This window comes from Haliotis rufescens, unplaced genomic scaffold (genome assembly GCF_023055435.1).
Source record: "Haliotis rufescens isolate VD_foot unplaced genomic scaffold, xgHalRufe1.0.p SCAF_3, whole genome shotgun sequence".
Taxonomy (NCBI): domain Eukaryota; kingdom Metazoa; phylum Mollusca; class Gastropoda; order Lepetellida; family Haliotidae; genus Haliotis; species Haliotis rufescens.
The window spans coordinates 23,748,612-23,767,276 of record NW_025964001.1 but is presented as its reverse complement, the minus strand read 5'-3'; the positions used below and the strand labels follow the sequence as shown (position 1 = coordinate 23,767,276).

At 42.0% G+C, this 18,665-nt stretch overlaps 1 protein-coding gene across 1 annotated transcript in view; it reads right to left on the bottom strand.

The window, feature by feature from the left end:
- Positions 1-1,196: 1,196 nt before the first annotated feature.
- Positions 1,197-18,665, bottom strand: part of LOC124120325 — a 49,113-nt gene continuing 31,644 nt past the window's right edge. Inside the window, exon 8 of the mRNA XM_046483125.2 lies at positions 1,197-2,429. Within this exon, the coding sequence (XP_046339081.2) occupies positions 2,268-2,429 (162 nt within the window). The 3' untranslated portion in view covers positions 1,197-2,267. The remainder of the gene's footprint in view (positions 2,430-18,665) is intronic.

Below are 18,665 nucleotides of genomic sequence, written 5' to 3'. Positions count from 1 at the left end.
GCAATATTCAAGCTATATGAAAGCGGTCTGTAAATAATCGAGTCTGGACCAGACAATCCAGTGATTAATATCATGAGCATCAATCCACGCAATTGGGATCGATGACATGCATCAACCAAGTCAGCGAGCCTGACCACCCGATCCCGTTAGTCGCCTCATACGACAAGCATAGTCGCCTTTTACGGCAAGCATTGGTTGCTGAAGACCTATTCTACCCCGGGTCTTCAGGGGCTTATATCATAGCGAGAAACTAATATCAAACATTGTAGACCTATTCTACCCCGGATCTTCACGGGTCGTCATCGACAATAATACATAGGGCACAGCGGAACTGACCAGTTTCGCGAATTCAAAACGTCAACACTAAAGAATAACCGGTCTCGTGATGCCGAAAATAGTCATGTAAAACATGGCATTTGTTTACATAAAATCAGTGATGGCACCAGGTGTTGCAAAAACGTAAGTGTGTCCTAAATTCTATTACCGGAAGCACCCGCTTCTCACAAAATTTTGTTAAGAAGTTCTCGGTTCGCCCCCATTATGTTTCTAGGTTTGTCAGCACCATATCCGTGCTCGTGGGTTTCACCGAAGTGGTAAACGTCTGAGACCTGCATCACTTCGGGCTTTCCTCCCACATTAAGCTGACACGCCGTGATATAACTGGAATACTGGTAAAAGCGGCGTTAAACACAACTCACTCACTCACTGTTAAAGAAGTAAGGGCATCTGTCTTCATTTTACAATGATTCATGATTGTTGGGTGAAACATTTTCTGCTTCCACATTGTTTTTAACATTCACCTGACACATGAATACCTATAAGGCATAATAGTTTAACATATAATGCGATTATGAATATTTGATTGTAATCGCCTTATATGATAAGCCCATACGGCACACACTTTGCGCTTGGTAAGCTTTACATTATTACAACGACTATTCTCAATCTGACATAATGATTACTTTATAGAACACTGTATTACAGTACCTTTAGAACACCCGGTGTCATCACTGGTTTTCAGTGTGTGTGTGTGTGTGTGTGTGTGTGTGTGTGTGTGTGTGTGTGTGTGTGTGTGTGTGTGTGTGTGTGTGTGTGTGTGTGTGTGTGTGTGTGTGTGTGTGTGTGTGTGTATTTTTTGTTTCTTTCCTTTTTTTAGGGGGGGGGGGGGGGGGGGGGGGTTGTGTGGCCACCATCAAACATGGTTGTATACTTTCTTTTACCCGGCAGTTTAATATCAAATTACGCGGTATACTTATTCTTATTGGAAAGCATCCAAACGAGGAAAATCTTTAAACGGGGAGAGAAAGAAGTCAAATGATAATGTGATGATTAATTTATGATAATTTTAATCTGTGATAATAGTATTGTCATTTCTGTGTATAATGTGCAATACATAGGACATCAGTGCAGGCAGATTCTCTGACATTTTATATCAACATTTCTCACATTCAGCAATACTGACTGTAACCTGTCTTAGTTTATACATTGTAAACCAGTCGTGTTCACCGATATCCATTCAATCTCACATGGAACGTTCTTCACTTCTGAAGTCCAAAGAACCCATTGGGATCGGGTACATGATGCAATTCAACAATTCTGTTTCCAGTTGTCATATATCACACTAAAGTTGTCTCTTTACAAAAATCCAGTCACCCTCAGAGTGATATATCCTCTATTAATGACCTACCAATGCAGTGTTTAAAATCAACGGTGGTTCACTCTATCACCCATATGTTCGACACGGCACATCCGGGTTACTTCTTGACGATCTTGTCTTTTTCACACGAGGTACGTTAATATTCAATGTAACCCCATTCAAATGTGGCTGTGGTAAACTAAGCCACGAGTCACATCTGTGCCATCTTGTCTTATTCTCTCGGGTGACCATCTCTGTGGTCTAGCGACCAAGCGTCTGTTCAGAGTGCGGACGATCGGTGGTTCGATTCCCGGCCATGTCATACTGAGAGAAGTTAAAATGTGGTATTTGTGGTTACCCTGCCTGGTCGACTCAGTGTCAGTATGCATGTGGGGTATCCATGTTAAACTGCGGCTTGCATTTCTGTGGACTAGCAATGAAAATCCGACATAATACCGGTCAGCTACAAGCAGTCACACACACGTGCATGCACGTCGCTATATAAGTGCAGTAATCTTGAACGCGACGTTGCCCCCATATCGCATCACCCCACACCACAGGGAAACGTAAGTGTTCGTATAACCCCTTTCAAAATTTGGTGTCGATAGTTGATCCACGATCTGTCTCAGTGTCATCTGTGATTATGGACAAGAGTAGTGTCGTCTGGAACTGGCGCAACTCTGTTAGTTTTGGCGGGAAGGAAGCAGACGACAACGCCGATGACCATAACGATGGTAGACAACACAGATATACCGATGAGACCTCCGCATGACACTCTCATCAACCGACCAACCTGAAAGAAGACATAATATATCAGTTTGTTTTGCATGCGTACATACGACAATTCTAATGGTATATCAAGCTATCTAGAGGATATTCAGTGAGGCTACCTAATTCCACTCATCACACTTTGGCAATTGCAATCTTTTCGTCATAATCATCATAACATGTGATCGCATAGATACATCGCCATGAGGTGAAATATAATCCTCTCATGGGGATTCCGGGATAGAATTGGTTCCCAGCAACATATGCTTGTCTTGCGAATCACCCTACCCAATCATATTAATAACTGGATTGTCTGGCCCGGACTCTGCTATTTATAGGTTGCCGTCATACAGCTGGAATAAAATTGAGTGCGGCGTTAAACGAAATAAGATCCTTAATAATTTCATTGAAAATATGTTATTTGCATGATCAACGATTTATTCATGAATACTTCAAGAATAGTGTATGTTGATAAGCTGATCAGTTGCAGGGCATTGACGCTCCACCAGTTTTGTATAAACCACAGTCTATAAACATACAATTTAATATGTTTATGCTGGTTGATTTAGGGTACAAAATATCCACTTTAGATGAGGTTTTTTTACCAGAAAAAAAACCTAAAAGCACGAAATAAAGAATAAGTTTTTCATACATAGACGGAGTCGAGTTAACTAGAATCGACTGAACTTAAACCCGACTCTAGTTCATTTGTACACGCTTATCTCGACGTGTGCTTATTTCGAAGTTCCCCGAGGCAAAGGGTTCATTGTGACTTTGGATAATTTTCTTTATGTGGGTTATTCGATTGTTACCTTTGACCATTCGATATAACAACAGTTTAGCGCAGTATAATATATACGTAAAGATCGAACTATTTGGAGGTATCTATATAAACAAGTTATGAAGCCGTCGGGACAAGTGGAGTGCCGATGTTGGATATAATTCATACGTGAAATGAACAACATAACACTGTTATGTGTCAATCACGGTAAGCTGTTACATTACGTCAAATATTATGAAACTGACAAGGATGATTACTGCATGCCACACAATACTCCAGTACCTTTCTGAACACCTTGACATCAATGTCAAATATTACAGGTAATATAGGATAACCAACACATCTAGATTAACTAAATTAAAATGATATTTACATATACACTCTTCAAAAAAAGAAACGCACAGGTAGTATGTCCATTGAACCTGACCACACACAAAATCCGGTATATATCTTGAATATATGTCATTGGGAAATGTTGGTGGCCTGATATTCGACAAACGGTGCGTCAAAACGCAGCCATTGTCGATTTGCAACGTCTTAAACGGCATTGTTGTCACACTTGTTCAAAAATGTCATGGAGGAAAACAGTGAAGCAAAATGCACGTGCAAGTTATGGCATTCGTAACTCGTGGTAGTGGCTATGAAAAAGCAAGCATAAGCCAATAATTTGTCATTCAATTGTCAACATTTTTCAAGTTCGAAAATGCCGATCGGAACATCGCCATAGGACGTATCCAAGGAGGGGGATCGCAGTCTTCTGTTGCACGCCACTTCAACGTCCACCACAGCACCATTTGCCGCCTTTGTGACCGATACACATAGTTCAATTCCACTGTAGACCGTCCGAAAACCGGCCGACGAAAAGTAACCACCCCTGCGCAGGATCGCTACATTCGAATGTTCCACCTACGTCATCGCAATGCCACTGCTACGAGATTGCATGACTCCCCTGCTTTGAGGAGGATATCGGACCAGACTGTCAGGAACCATCTTCGCGAGGCTGGAATCCGACCCAGAAGACCAGTTATCGTCCCTGTTACAGATCCATCGACAGCGACGCTTGCGTTGGAGCCATACCTTACGGCCTTGGAAACTGGAGACGAGTGTGGTTTAGCGATGAATCACGATTTCTTCTTCACCGGCGAGATGAAAGACAACGTGTTTATCGTCGTCAAAATGAGCGTTTTGCCCCACATTGTCTAAGCGAATTCGACAGTTTCGGTGGCGGTAGTGTCATTGTGTGGGGGGACCTGGAGATCTGACGTGGTTGTGGTTCAGGAACATTTGACAGCAAATCGCTACATGAATCAAATTCTTCAAACTCACCATCTTCCAATCGTTGACCGCCAGAGGGAGCTGTTACAACAAGACAACGCCCCAACGCACACAGCTCGTGTCACGGTAGACTACCTACATGATGCCAACATCAACGACTTGGTCATGCGAGATACTGAGTTCAGCGCAACCTTGTGGCCTTATGTGACATGACAATGAACAGTTTTCAATGCCTTTGTACGACGACAACATGTTACTATCGAGCTACGAAATTTCATATTTGTATCGATCATATTAAATTAAATATATCGACTTTATTAGGTACAGTACATTTACTAAAAATCGACCTGTGCGTTTCATTTTTTTGAAGAGTGTATGTATCCGTCAAAACAAATGAAATCATGACTATAACAAATGAGATCTCAGAGCGTTCTTCACAATGAGATGAGTGTACTGTGTGTTTGGATGCTAGAAAAGAGCGAAACGTCGCCTTATCCCAGTGAGTGAGTGAGTGAGTGAATGAATTTGAATTAACGCTGCTTTAAACATTATTTCACTGTTATCAGGGCGTGTCAGCTTGATGAGGGAGGAAAGTCTGACGTGATGCAGACCTCAGGCGTGTACCACGACCGCGGATATGGTGCTCACAATCATAGGCAGGGTGAATCTGAGTTTCGAAGCCACCATCATAGGTTCCTTGCACGCCAAAGGCATGCAACTCTGCTAAGCGAATGTCAGCGCCTGAGACGATGGGCTGTCCTCGTCTTTTTCGAAGTATCCGATTTCGAGTTATAAGGGGCAAACAAAGATAGGAATCTGCCACGAGCAGAAGTAATATCGCCTAAAGCGAAGTTCAAATTAATGTGCTTCCACTGTAAGTATGAATATCGACCCTATTGTGGTAATTACTGGTGACCAGTAAACACAGCATCTTCACGGGAGTCTATATTGGTTAGGAATCGAGTGTTAAAGGGCGTAATTGATTCGTTGCTATGCAACTCCTAATGAGTCTCTTCTTCAGTGGTAGTTTATTTATTTCAGTTATGTAGTCCTCTTTCTTGTCTTAGTTAATAAGCAACTGTGAATTGTTTTAATCCATCATTCATTCTGCTTTAAAAAAAACTAATTCTGTTATCACAGGTGTATCCTGAGGCTGGCGGAAATGCGTTCTACAAATCCTAAGCCACGACATGTCATTTAATGTTCTATTACATGAAGTTGATTTATGTGAATCGGGAATAATCAAGAAAGTGTGGCATCCTCAAGGCTGAAGTGTGAACAATATTTCAGGGCAATCAGTACTTTTTTTAGTATATTCAGATAAAAAACATCCGGTTGTTATATTAGTTCTCGGAATGACAAGATTATCTGTCTTTATTATTATTATTTATAATTTGATTTTCCTTCCCTAAAACGTTGCTGTGGTTATTACGAACGAGTTAGTTCGAAGGTCATTTTGAGTGAGTGAGTGAGTAAGTAACTAAGTGACGTGTAGAACTATTCGGCGTGATAAGGGAAGTCCACATGGTTCACGTTACCCTCTCTGTCATTTTGAAAATTAACTGCGACATACTATATAAAAGCTGTAATTGGTTCAGGAAACAACTTGCTTTTGTAAGCCACACGTAGGCCAAATAATTGTTATCACTCACTGCAGGACCAAATCAAACTTATTACACTGGGTCATTATACATTAAATATTCGATTTTCACACCGCCCTCTATAATAATAATAATAATAATAATTATTATTATTATTATTATTATTATTATTATTATTATTATTATTATTATTATAATAATAGTGAAAGCTCATTGTCCTATAGTCTTATTATTACCCCGGCCAATGAATCAGTGTGCACGCGATTTTCAATCTAAGCTCCATGGGGAGTATACAACCCAAGCTGCCTGTGAGGCGCTAGAAGGTTAACAGCCACATTACCATCTCACCCTACCGGGTACCCACTTACTGCCGGGGTGGACAGAAGCATAATTCGAATAAAGTCACTTGCCTAATGAAACACCACATGTGCTGCATAAGCTTCAGTGTTGGGCAGGACGAAGCCCTAGAAACTCTCAAGAAGTGATACACATAAGTGATACACATAAAGAAAGAGAATGTATGGATGTCAACTTCTCTATTATGAGGAACACAACGTTTCGGAGTAAATGTTTACGCCTTCATTCACCTGATGAAGGAGTAAGCATATACTCCGAAACGTTGTGTTCCTCACAATAAAGAAGTTGACATCCATAAATTCTCTTCCTAAGGAGTCAAGCTGCAGAACACGGACACCCATCAACCTACTCTCCGCCATCAAATTTGGTTAACGTCACCTGATTTGAGACTAGTGAGTTGTTCTCTGTGCTCAGTACCATGTGTAAGAGAGGACTTTGGTTTGCAGTGACCACTGACAATTTACACTGAATACAATGCTTTTGGTCACATATAATGATACAGATAAATACTTACTAAACATAGTTGAAGTTGCAGTTTGCCTTATTTGTAGAAATCACACCAATATAGAGCGGTTGGGAAAATGTAGATAAATTTTAACTATTCTCTGATACCCGTGAAGATCCGGGTTAGAATAGGTCTTCAGCAACCCATACTTGCCGTAAAAGGTGACTATGCTTGTCGTAAGAGGCGACTATCGGGATCGGGTGGTCAGGCTCGCTGACTTGGTTGATCAATGTCATCGTATCCCAATAGCGTGGATTATGGATGCTCATGATGTCAATCACTGGATTGTCTGGTCCAGACTGGATTATTTGCAGACCGCCGTCATATAGATGGAATATTGCTGAGTGCGGCGTTAAACAACAAACAAACATCATTCTCTGGTGATGGCCTTTGGATCTGGTTCGCCCAATCAGTAAATGAAAACAATGTAAAAACGCGTAGCATATAGCCTAATAGGTTCGGTTGGTAACGACGAGGAAAAGGGCAAACGTAATAGACGCGAGAAGTCAGACTGTGGAATAGTCTGTTCTCGCAGGCCCTCAAGAATACATCAAAATACAAATCCAACTCAAGCCTAGATTGCATTAGGTGAAATTAAGCATTGTCCTGGGCTTCATTTGGATTCTATTTTTTTTATTTTGTAGATATATATTTTTAACATATTTCTGGAACTACATTTTAGTCAAGCGGTGGGAGTGAGACATTGATTAACATCGCATCAGCAACCATGCCGTTAGTTACTCGTTGTGATCACATGGAAACTATATGTTCAGCTCACTGAACATTTACTTCAACTGGGTCTAACATATGTCACTGTATTTAAGTATGCACAGACACGTAAGTCGATGGTTCTTCACAAACCAGTTCGATTGTAGATGATGGGCGTAAACAATATAGATAATAGGTCGCCGCGGGAACCCTTGAGACATACATCGAGCGCACGAGTAGATCAAATATTGAAAACGGAAGTGTTTACATATCCTGTATTAACTGAGTATTGATGTCTCCATAACCATTTCCCCAGCGTACAGTTACAATTGTCATAGGAATTACCAATACGTTCAGTATATATTCTCTGCTCTAAAAAGGTCATATTAATGTTTTCTAAAACAATACATTAGAAAACAAACAAACTTATGGATAACAACCTCTGGTTTATTGCATATAGCAACGTTTCGATGTAGATTCTTACACTTTTATCAAAGTGGAGTGACTACAACCAAGTGAAGAGAGGGATGTATGCATGATATGTTGTGATAAGCATCATATTAACATTAACAACAGGTCATTTAAAACTAGTAGCACACAGATAATTGGATGAAGCCAAATGTACAGTGACACTAGCAAATAACACACAGGACATGAAGCCAGATAAAGATTAAAAAGTAACAACAGGCTGATTGGGTACTAATTAAAATGTCTTTTGGTTGATTAGTTCTTCATAGGCAGACGGGATGTAATAGTCTTGATCTCTATTGATCACGGCGGATGTCTATGGCTTCTGAGATTATTTTTGTTTGTGAAATCCTGATGTTTGGTTAAGAGGATTTGGACTATGTCAGACTGAATTTGATGACCTTCACTGGTGGTCTGAGAGGGCACACTTCGTTTTATGTTTACCGGTTTAGAAATGGAAATTGATGGAGTAGTATACATGTATCTATGACGCACCCCCAACCCTTTTTCCACCACCTCACAATCTGGATCCACACACCTTAAGCTGAGACCTATAATATGAGATTAATGGCATGATCCCAGCGTCAAAGTCGGTATTCTTGGTGTGAAGAAAAAAAAAGATGTCTGGCGAATCAGGAATGTGTTTTCACTGATCAGAGACATTTGCATTGGTATTCTGTAGTTACCATAGTAACTCCACATTACAATGACCGACGACAGGAGTTGAAACATTCATCAAAAACGTCTTATCTGACTGTATGGATTTTACACTTCTCAGTGTCCAATTGTCAATACAGGCTCTGAGTTTCATTAGCTGGCATCCACAAACGTGAGGGTGGTTTCTTAGCTACAACAGACGCTATACAAGATCCCTACGTGGCTGAGTAACAAGGCATCCGATTGAAGTAGTGCTGTTAACTGTTGTAATCACCAATGTCAATCAACACGCGGTTGTCAATCCGGTTGTATTCTAGTTTCGCCAATCAATGTCAATATGGTGAAACCTTCTTTACGTTATTAGGGCCAGCTGGATATATCGAAACACACAGAGACACACATACACTTAAACGAGGCGTGGTTATGGCGGCAGTACGTGCTCATGAGATGGAATATGTCTAAAGCGTAGTCGATAACCCTGGTACTACCCCTAAAGTCGTATTGGAAATAAGAGTCATAATAACCTGACATCTGTCAATTCCGGATATCAGCTGATTTTAGTGAAGTGTTTCATACAGGTATACCCCTGTATTTAATAGTATCAGGAGGAACTAATATATATATGTCCACCTGTCTACCATAAAAGCTTTATTTGGGCATAGAATGATGTGACCTTGATCAAATAACTTCATTCACATATAATTTTCATCACTATTTTGCCTTTTACTACCAATGGAATCTTTTTCGTCGGAGGGGGCACGGGTGGCCCAGTCGTCTTAGGCGCCGCGATTCGCTGTGCAGAGTTGCGTCCCTTGAAACCTATGATCGTGGGTTCGAATCCCGGTTCGCCCCGATTATGTTTCTAGGTTTGTCAGCACCATACCCGTGCTCGTGGGTTTTCACCGAAGTTGTAAACGTCCAAGACTTGCATCACTTCGGGCTTTCCTCCCACATTAAGCTGACAAGCCGTGATATAACTGGAATACTGTTAAAAGCGGCGTTAAACCCAACTCACTCACTCACTATTTCGTCGGATAATCGAGACTGGTTGTTCACTGGGGTTGAGGTTTTATGTTTCCTTGATGTAGGTTGATATTTCTGCTGGTGGACTGAAGTCCCCTAGTTTCATCATAAACTCAGTAGCGTTTATCATTTACGCTGCGTCAATAACAAAAGAAAAGTTTGTAAAAACGATCCTATTTCATAAACGTATTTACTTATAAGCAGTAAAATAGATGCACGTGTACACGGAAGACGTAATTCAAATGCCTGCCCCCATGCTGCACATTTGTAACTCTTTGTGGCAGCATTACATTAACGTTCTGCCATAGCAGGCTGTTTCTTCAACGCTAGGATCGACGCTAGGAACTACGATAGGACCAGAATCAGCTAGTAACGCAAGCTCACTTGGGCCAATCTTTGGTTGATATTTGAAACAACGTCTCCCGGTTGTTTTCAAACACCAGTCGGCTTCAATGCGCATGCCGCTGCCTCGCCTGTATAAACACAAATGGTGGTCACACCCGATATTAACATTGCCATTTTTTTAAGGCGTGTCGCTGTGTCGCCTGTATTTTGTCAATGAATTGCTTATGATAAAACATTGATCAGAATAATGACCAAATATTATGTTGTTATTTTCAATAACATATCATTTACACCCCTTTATATGAAGCACGGTTACTTTCTTCCGCTAGTATATATTCTGAACCGCAAAAGAAACGTAACCATGGATAGATATATGAGAAACCTCATTTGTACAAACACTGTAAACATACTTTGAGACATATTAAAAAGATAAAACTTGGCAAAACTGATCATCAAGGTTGAAATTAAAGTGTCAAATGTTCTTAAAGTGAAACACAACACTAGTCGCTGAGAAAATTGCATCACAAGTCAGTATCTCGTGTGTCCGCCATGTGCATTGATGACTACCGTGCAACGTCGATACATTGAATGGATGAGGCTGTTGATGAAGGCTATAGGCACTTGAGCCCTCACTCTGAGGAACGCCTGACGCAGTTCAGCTGCAGTTGTCGGTCTTGGTCGTACGTCATTCAGCCGTCTTTGAATCTCGTCCCACAGGTGCTCAATGGGATTTAAATCGGAACAGGCCACTGCATGGTTCTGATGCCATTCTGCTGGAGGAAGTCTCTTGTTGCTCTCGCAGTGTGGGCACGGGCGTTATCATGCTGAAACTCGTGGTTGCGGCGACGTGCTAAATGAGGTATGGCGTGTGGTATCAAGACTTGATCAATGTACCGAGCTGCTGTGACACCATTGCTTCTCCCTGGACCGATGTTCTGGAAGACCACAGGGCCGACCCTCTGTGCAAGACCAATTCCACCCCACACCATGATGCTCGGACCACCCCACGAGTCTCTCATAACAACACAAGCATCCGAATATCTGTTGAGATACAGTAACGGCTCTCGTCTGAGAAGAGGACTCTTCTCCACTGCTGGTGGCGCCAATGCTGGTGCTGTGTTGCCCACTGAAGACGGTCCCGGCGATGACGTGGCGTCAGAATGGGTCCTCGGTGTGGCCTGTGACAGTGGAGGTGTCTGCTCGTCAATCGTTGACGCACGGTGTCCGCACTAATGTATCGGTGTGTCCCCATGGTCTGTCGAGCAGTTTCCTCAGCAGTAACAAAGCGATCTTGAAGATGCTATCGCACAATCTGACGATCCTGGCGTCGGGTGGTGACCCTTGGTCTTCCACTTTGTGGTCGGTCATCTGTAGTGTTGGTGGTCTTGTACCGTTGCTGGAGCCTGTATATGGTCCTTACGTGGACTTCAAATGCATTGGCTACTTGCCGGGCGGTTTGTCCAGCCTGCAAACGTCCAAGGGTTGATGTCGCTGATTTCTTGTCATTCTTGGCATGTGGTAGCAATTCAATTACGAATGAATGTTATCCGATCTGGGTGGATATTTAAAGGGCAAGAAATGGGGGAACTCGCGTGCATTTCAATGTGCACGGAACTCACGTGCATCGGGTTACCATGGCCGTTGCCGTGATGCATTTGGGCGATCGGTTTTGTTGTCATCTGCTTTTTTTATCATCAAATTTCATTTTCCGGACAAGCTACTGTTATATTTTCGAAACAATGCCAAAAATTACCCAGATATTTAAATGACAAATTTTCATGCAATGTTACATGGGGTGACGTTTCTTTTGTGGTTCAGTATACATGTACATTGCAAGTCATATCTCATTAGCACAGCCCGCGGAGATATAAGATAATATTAAAAATATAATGCTAATTGTTATTATATAAGAATACACAGAACAATTATGTTTCTAATGGATGTTGTCCTTGTACCGTCAACAGGATTCTTGACAGATGATAATGGACCCTTATTGATTATATTATCCATGATGGATTTCCGTACTCGTGATGAGTATCGCGAGCATAGATACCCTGACATACACTGTATACACGTCCATGCATGGCTGGCACCAACAATCAATTATTGATATTGATATACAACTGCGAAGCACTTAAGAATAGAACAATCCTTGCTATTGGTTTTCTCATAGATTATTGAGGTAGTTTGGTTTCACATGACTATCCAAGGACGAACCCATTACCCTCAATGTTAGTGAATGTGTATGTGTCCCATATCTACCAAAACTGGTGGAAGTTCTGTGTCTTCTTTAAACTATATTATCTGTACATTCTTGATAAAGGGTGCATATTTTCTGTACATACTTCATAAAGGGTACATAATTTCTGTACTCCCTTGATAAAGGGTGCATATTTTCTGTAAGGGTGCATATTTTCTGTACATCCTTGATAGAGGGTGCATATTTTCTGTACATACTTGATAAAGGGTACATATTTTCTGTACTCCCTTGATAAAGGGTACATATTTTCTGTACATCCTTCATAAAGGGTGCATATTTTCTGTACATCCTTGATAAAGGGTGCATATTTTCTGTAAGGGTGCATATTTTCTGTACATCCTTGAGAAAGGGTGCATATTTTCTGTACATCCTTGATAAAGGGTACATATTTCCTGTACTACTTAATAAAGGGTGAATATTTTCTGTATACCCTTGATAAAGGGTACACATTTTCTGTACATCCTTGATAAAGGGTTCATATTTTCTGTACATCCTTGATAAAGGGTGCATATTTTCTTACACACATGATTTCCATCAAATCTTTGGAGACTAGGTACTCACTACCCTGAACCTGTGGAGATTAAACTTGTTTCCCTGTGGAGATTAAACTTTTTCCCTGGGGAGATTAAACTTGTCATCCTGGGGGTATTACGATGAAGTTCCCACAACCCTAAACTTGTCTCCCTGTGGAGATTAAACTTGTCTACCTGTTTCTCGGCGACTGTTGTTTGATAACGTTTATTATTTGTCGAGTGTATACCTTATTTGGCCCGGCAGTTCACGTACATGGATACTGAACACTGAAATTGATACATCAATATGGGTTTGTTTATTGTTGAACACCACACTCAGACAATCTCTAGCTGTATGACGGCGTCCTGTGAAAACATATGGGCCAGATAATCTAGTGATTGATAATAAAACACGCAACAACTAAGTCACCGAGCCTGACCACCTGACCCTATTACTCTAAACCGGAATGACCACAGGTCACTTTATGATTTCATATGATCATATGCACACAGCCATCACGCTGGCAGTGTTACTTCATGTCAATAATGAAGTTGTTGTTATTTGTACATAGGTAGTGTCGGATAGCTCAGTGGTTAAAGCGTTGGCGAGTCACAGAGATGACCATTGATTGATTCCTCACATGAGTACAACGTGTGCAGCCCAGTTCTGGTGTCTCTTAGCCGTGATCATTCCGCGCGTTTCTGAGATTCTCGATTAGTCTTACTCCATTAACTCCAGTATCATTAACACTATCAGCACCCTGGTCTTATACAGTATTCGGAACTACTGATCACTCAACTAAGTTCTTAAGTTGAAGTTCACTGTAGAAATTCTCAAAGATCAAGTTATAGTATAAACAGGAATTTCACTCTTTAATAGAATTTCATTCATGAATTGTCTCTGACTAATCGATGGGATCAGTGGGACCCCCACCAACCCCAGATTATTTTACCTCCGTCAAAACAGAGTTCACTGTCTTAGCTGAGATTTAGGTCGTCAGTAACATAACGCTGCAATAGGTTTAAGACAGACTCAAGAATAGCTCTTCCATATGTCTTTTTTTGTTGCAAGTCTTAGAAAAGACAGCTTCGTGAATAGGCCGCCAGGTGCACAGAGTAATGAATCCTGGAACAAATTCAATATATGTGGAAACAATACGAATCATTCACAGACATCTGATGCCACAGCCATTCTCGAAACTCTAATTTGGTTATTGGTTCCACGTGTGCTTTGGCGGTGTACAAAGAGAAACCCGGAACCTACATGCTCCTCTTGTTCCAGTTCCTGCCACAGATAATGGATAATTGTACGTGAATATGACTTTCATCCCACAACTAATTCCCTGCGTCAGTGTCAGTGACAGTGACATCATTTCATAAAAGAGTTTACCGTGAAACCTAATCGTTGAATCAATTACCTTTGTTGATGCTGGGGAAGCTTTCATGTCTATAATACAGTATATCAAAGCTAGAGGATGTTTTGTCGATACGATGCAATGGAACACGTCTTTCAGAGTTCCAGTTGATTGTCTTTTGTATCACAAGTCTTTTGAAGAACTGAAAGATATTGTTCTTCAAACACAGCCGTAAACAACTAGGCATGCGGCATGATGGATATTGTTTAGTGAAAATGGGGTTTTTCGGTAAATCTGAGACGAATAGGCCCAAATAATTTCCCAGTATTTTCTGGAACAAATACTTTTTGTCAAATAAAAAGTTTTAAAAAATCCATTATAAATGAATTGAACGATTCCGACCATATCGTAAGTATGTGTTTAAGATTCACAATCAAAGAGTGATGTTACCAGGTGTTCGCGAAACAAATCCAAAACAGAACATTATGTGAACGGTAAACGATGGGGGGGTCCTGTCCATCTTTACATGAGAAATTCAGAAAAGAAATAGTAAACTGATTAATGACCAATCACAGTTTTATACCAAACAAATGCCAAACATACCCCTAAACATACATCAGAAAAGTGTTCAAGCCCGTTCTAATAGTAATGAACCCAAATGACAACGAAATTTGCTTTGTCAACGATGAAGTAATCACATTTGTAATTTGTCAGAAATTATCTAACTTTCTGTTGATGGGAGTTAGGGTTAGGGAAATGGGTTTATAGAGATTACACTGTCTGCAACCTTCGTGGGATCAAAGGTCGTGATCTTTTGCAAGGTGACGGCGTTAAGTGCAATCGGCTTGGGTATTGATTAGTAAACCTGGGGCAAGTTGCCGTTTAGGACATCAAATCGTACTTGTCTCTTCAGTGAACGGGGCCACGTGTACTTTGATAGTTATGGGATTGAGTATCATAGAAAAGGGAGGAATTGGACTAAAACCAAATAACACTCTGTAGGTTGAACTGCTACTCATATTCCATCATCCTTCGTGGTATGTTGGGCAGAATATCTGCGCGGAGAGCGAAGTGTCGGTGGTTCGAAATCCCTGGCCGCGTCAACCGAACGACGTTAAAGATGGTACTTCTTGTAACTGTGTCCTCCACATCAGCAACCAACTCTTGGTCCTTGTTAAATTTCTGTCAAATTTCTCGGGGCCAGATCTGGCGAATACGGTGGATGGGGTAGAAGTGTGTATCCCCATTCCCTCACAGCAGCCATTGCTGTGTCATCCGCTTGGCATAAAGGGAATATGACAAGGACTGGTCGGTGAGGTGAGGTGTGATGAGACGAGGCGTTATGAGGTGAGGTGAGGTGCAGTGAGGTGGCTTACGCTCGGCATAGTCCCATTGCATGTTTCATCTCCACTATGGATCAGTTATCCTCGTAGAAGGTCGCATTCTGGTCTGTGAACCTGTCCTCCACATCAGCAACCAACTCTTGGTCCTTGTTAAATTTCTGTCAAATTTCTCGGGGCCAGATCTGGCGAATACGGTGGATGGGGTAGAAGCGTGTATCCCCATTCCCTCACAGCAGCCATTGCTGTGTCATCCGCTTGGCATGAAGGGAGTATGACAAGGAAGGACTGGTCGGCCCGGCCAGTTTATGTGTCTGAGAAGGGAATTCATGGTAAATTGCGGCATGGCATCTCAGTGGGCTAGCACTATAAAACCGTATACTAGTACAATAGAACAAGCAGCCGCACAAACAAGATTTACAGTACCAACTGTGTCCATGCCCAGCAGGGGATGGTGTACAGTGAATGCTGCCCATGGCGACTGATTTAGCAGTTTGGGGGTCGAGCGTATTTTAGAAGGCAATTGTTTTACAGCTAACTGAGGAAAGCGTCATATTTATTGAGAACATTGAATATTGTACAAAGATAGCTCATTTTATCCAGTTCTCTCTGCAAATTACCTCATGACCGCAATGGTTGATGTTGAAGTACGGAGATATGCCAATCTCATTAAAATCAGACCTCAGTTCTCGCTACCGCTGAACAATGATCTGAGGACATCCCATTAGGGGGCACGTCAGAACGACCTTTCATCCGACTAATCAGAGCATCGCTTACCAGATTATGAAAGTGACAGTCTTCTAATCATGCAACCTCGAAAAATTTACTCCGAACGATAGTTACGGGTTTAACGACTGAATCCATACAATCTAGACCATCTATTTGTCAAAATATGTTTCGAAGAGTGGTCGCCAATTTGCAATTAGTGCCGTAAAGCATGGAAAAGCTGCCTTCTGATTGGTCATTCCATTGGTCGGTCAAAGTTCGCGCAAGGTCGGTCTGACGTGACCCGTAATGGGATGTCCTCAGATCTTTGTTTAGCGGTAGCGAAAACTAAGATCTGATTTTAATGAGATTGGGAGATATGCGTGGCTGTATGAGGCTGGGTGAGGCGAGGTGAGGTGAGGTGAGGTGAGGTGAGGCGTGATGAGGCGTGATGAGGTGTGGTAGGCGAGGCGATGCGTAATGGGGTGAGGTGAGCTGTAGTGAGGCGAGGCGAGGCGTGATGTGGTGAGGTGGGTCAGGGCGAGATGAGGTAAGGCGAGTTGAGACGAGGCGAGGCGAGGTGAGGCGTGATGAGGTGAGGTGAGATTAGGTGTATTGAGGCGAGGTGAGGCGTGATGAGGTGAGGTGAGATTGGGTGTTTTGAGGCGAGGTGAGGCGTGATGAGGTGAGGTGAGATGAGGTGTATTGAGGCGAGGTGAGGCGTGATGAGGTGAGGTGAGATTAGGTGTATTGAGACGTGGTGAGGTCAGGCGTGATGAGGTGAGGTGAGGTGTATTGAAGCGTGGTGAGGTGAGGTGTGATGAGACGAGGCGTTATGAGGTGAGGTGAGGTGCAGTGAGGTGGTGTACGCTCGGCATAGTCCCATTGCATGTTTCATCTCCACTATGGATCAGTTATCCTCGTAGAAGGTCTCAATCTGGTCTGTGAACCGGCCCTCCACATCAGCAACCAACTCTTGGTCCTTGTTAAATTTCTGCTGAATATGTCGGGGCCAGATCTGGCGAATACGTAGGGTGGGGTAGAAGTGTGTATCCCCATTCCCTCACAGCAGCCATTGCAACATGGATTTGTTTGAATTTCAGAAAAGAACAAAGTTCAATCCTGTCAAAATATTTGATTTATCTATGCTCTACCTACAATCTTAATTCCAAGTACCATGGGGACGTTCTCACAAAACATGGTGACCCTAGTATATATAGTTTTATATCTATCGTCAAAGGGTCAAGGACAATTTGTCGAAACTGTGAAATGCTAGACTTCTTCATAGATGTGAAATTTGGAGATAAGAAATTTGGACAAGAATTAGGCACCCCCACGGGCACCCATTGTGCTCCCCTCCTCGCTGATGTGTTGCCTAATGCCCATGAATCATAATGTCTGCTCGGACAGGGAAAATCACATTCGTCACCACTCGCCCCTTTCCGTAACCTGCAAGAAGACTCTTCCCCCTATCGATGAATGTTATGTGCGAAAATACGACAAACCAATCAGAATGCGCGTATGATTTCAAGTTCTTCGTCAAAGAATCCCTCAGAATTCTTTTTTTATTTTACATGTGTCTTGTTTCTAAAAATATACCCAAGACACAGTTAAATGTGTTCAATCATATTGTATAAGTCCGCATGTCCCGATGTGCTTTAAATTGCATCGGAAATATATATAATATATGGGGAAATATATGTGAACCATTACACAACGAGTTGACAATTATTTTAGGTATGCCCGTTTGCGCTTAGACGGAACCCGGTCGCAAAAATGGCCGTGAGAAGGGCACGAGTCGCTATTCGGCTTGTCCCGGAATAACACGAGTTAGTCACGATTGGAAAATCAAAACACGGGAATTTCACCAAGACGATCATGTAAGCTTCAGGTATATCGACGATCGGATATTTTCCATCTGCTGATTTACCCATCTGAACAGAAATAGAAGAGACCAGTGACATTGTCTCATCTGTTTCATAATTAGATAATTAAATTTTCGTTGTGTTCACTGAAATTCCTGCATTCTGATTAGCTGAATTGGTCACGTGTTATTGCATTCATTTCCCAATGAATGTAACAAATTAAGCCACGCCCACCGACGCGGACTACGCTTATTACTACGGAATGTCGGGAATTCTCAATATTACAGTCGAGGGAATTCCCTTTCTGCTCACGTGTATTGTCATGCAGAGGACAAACAACTCTTTGAAACCGAAGGCCGAGGAGGAATGAGACAGCAAACGTGCAGACTCGCTCGACTGTTTTTGTCCCGCTCGCCTCGGTTCCACAACTTTCATGTCGTCGGGTTTCATTTCTGACTAGCATTTTTCCAACTGTGTCTTCCCATTCTCAGGGAACTAATGTTT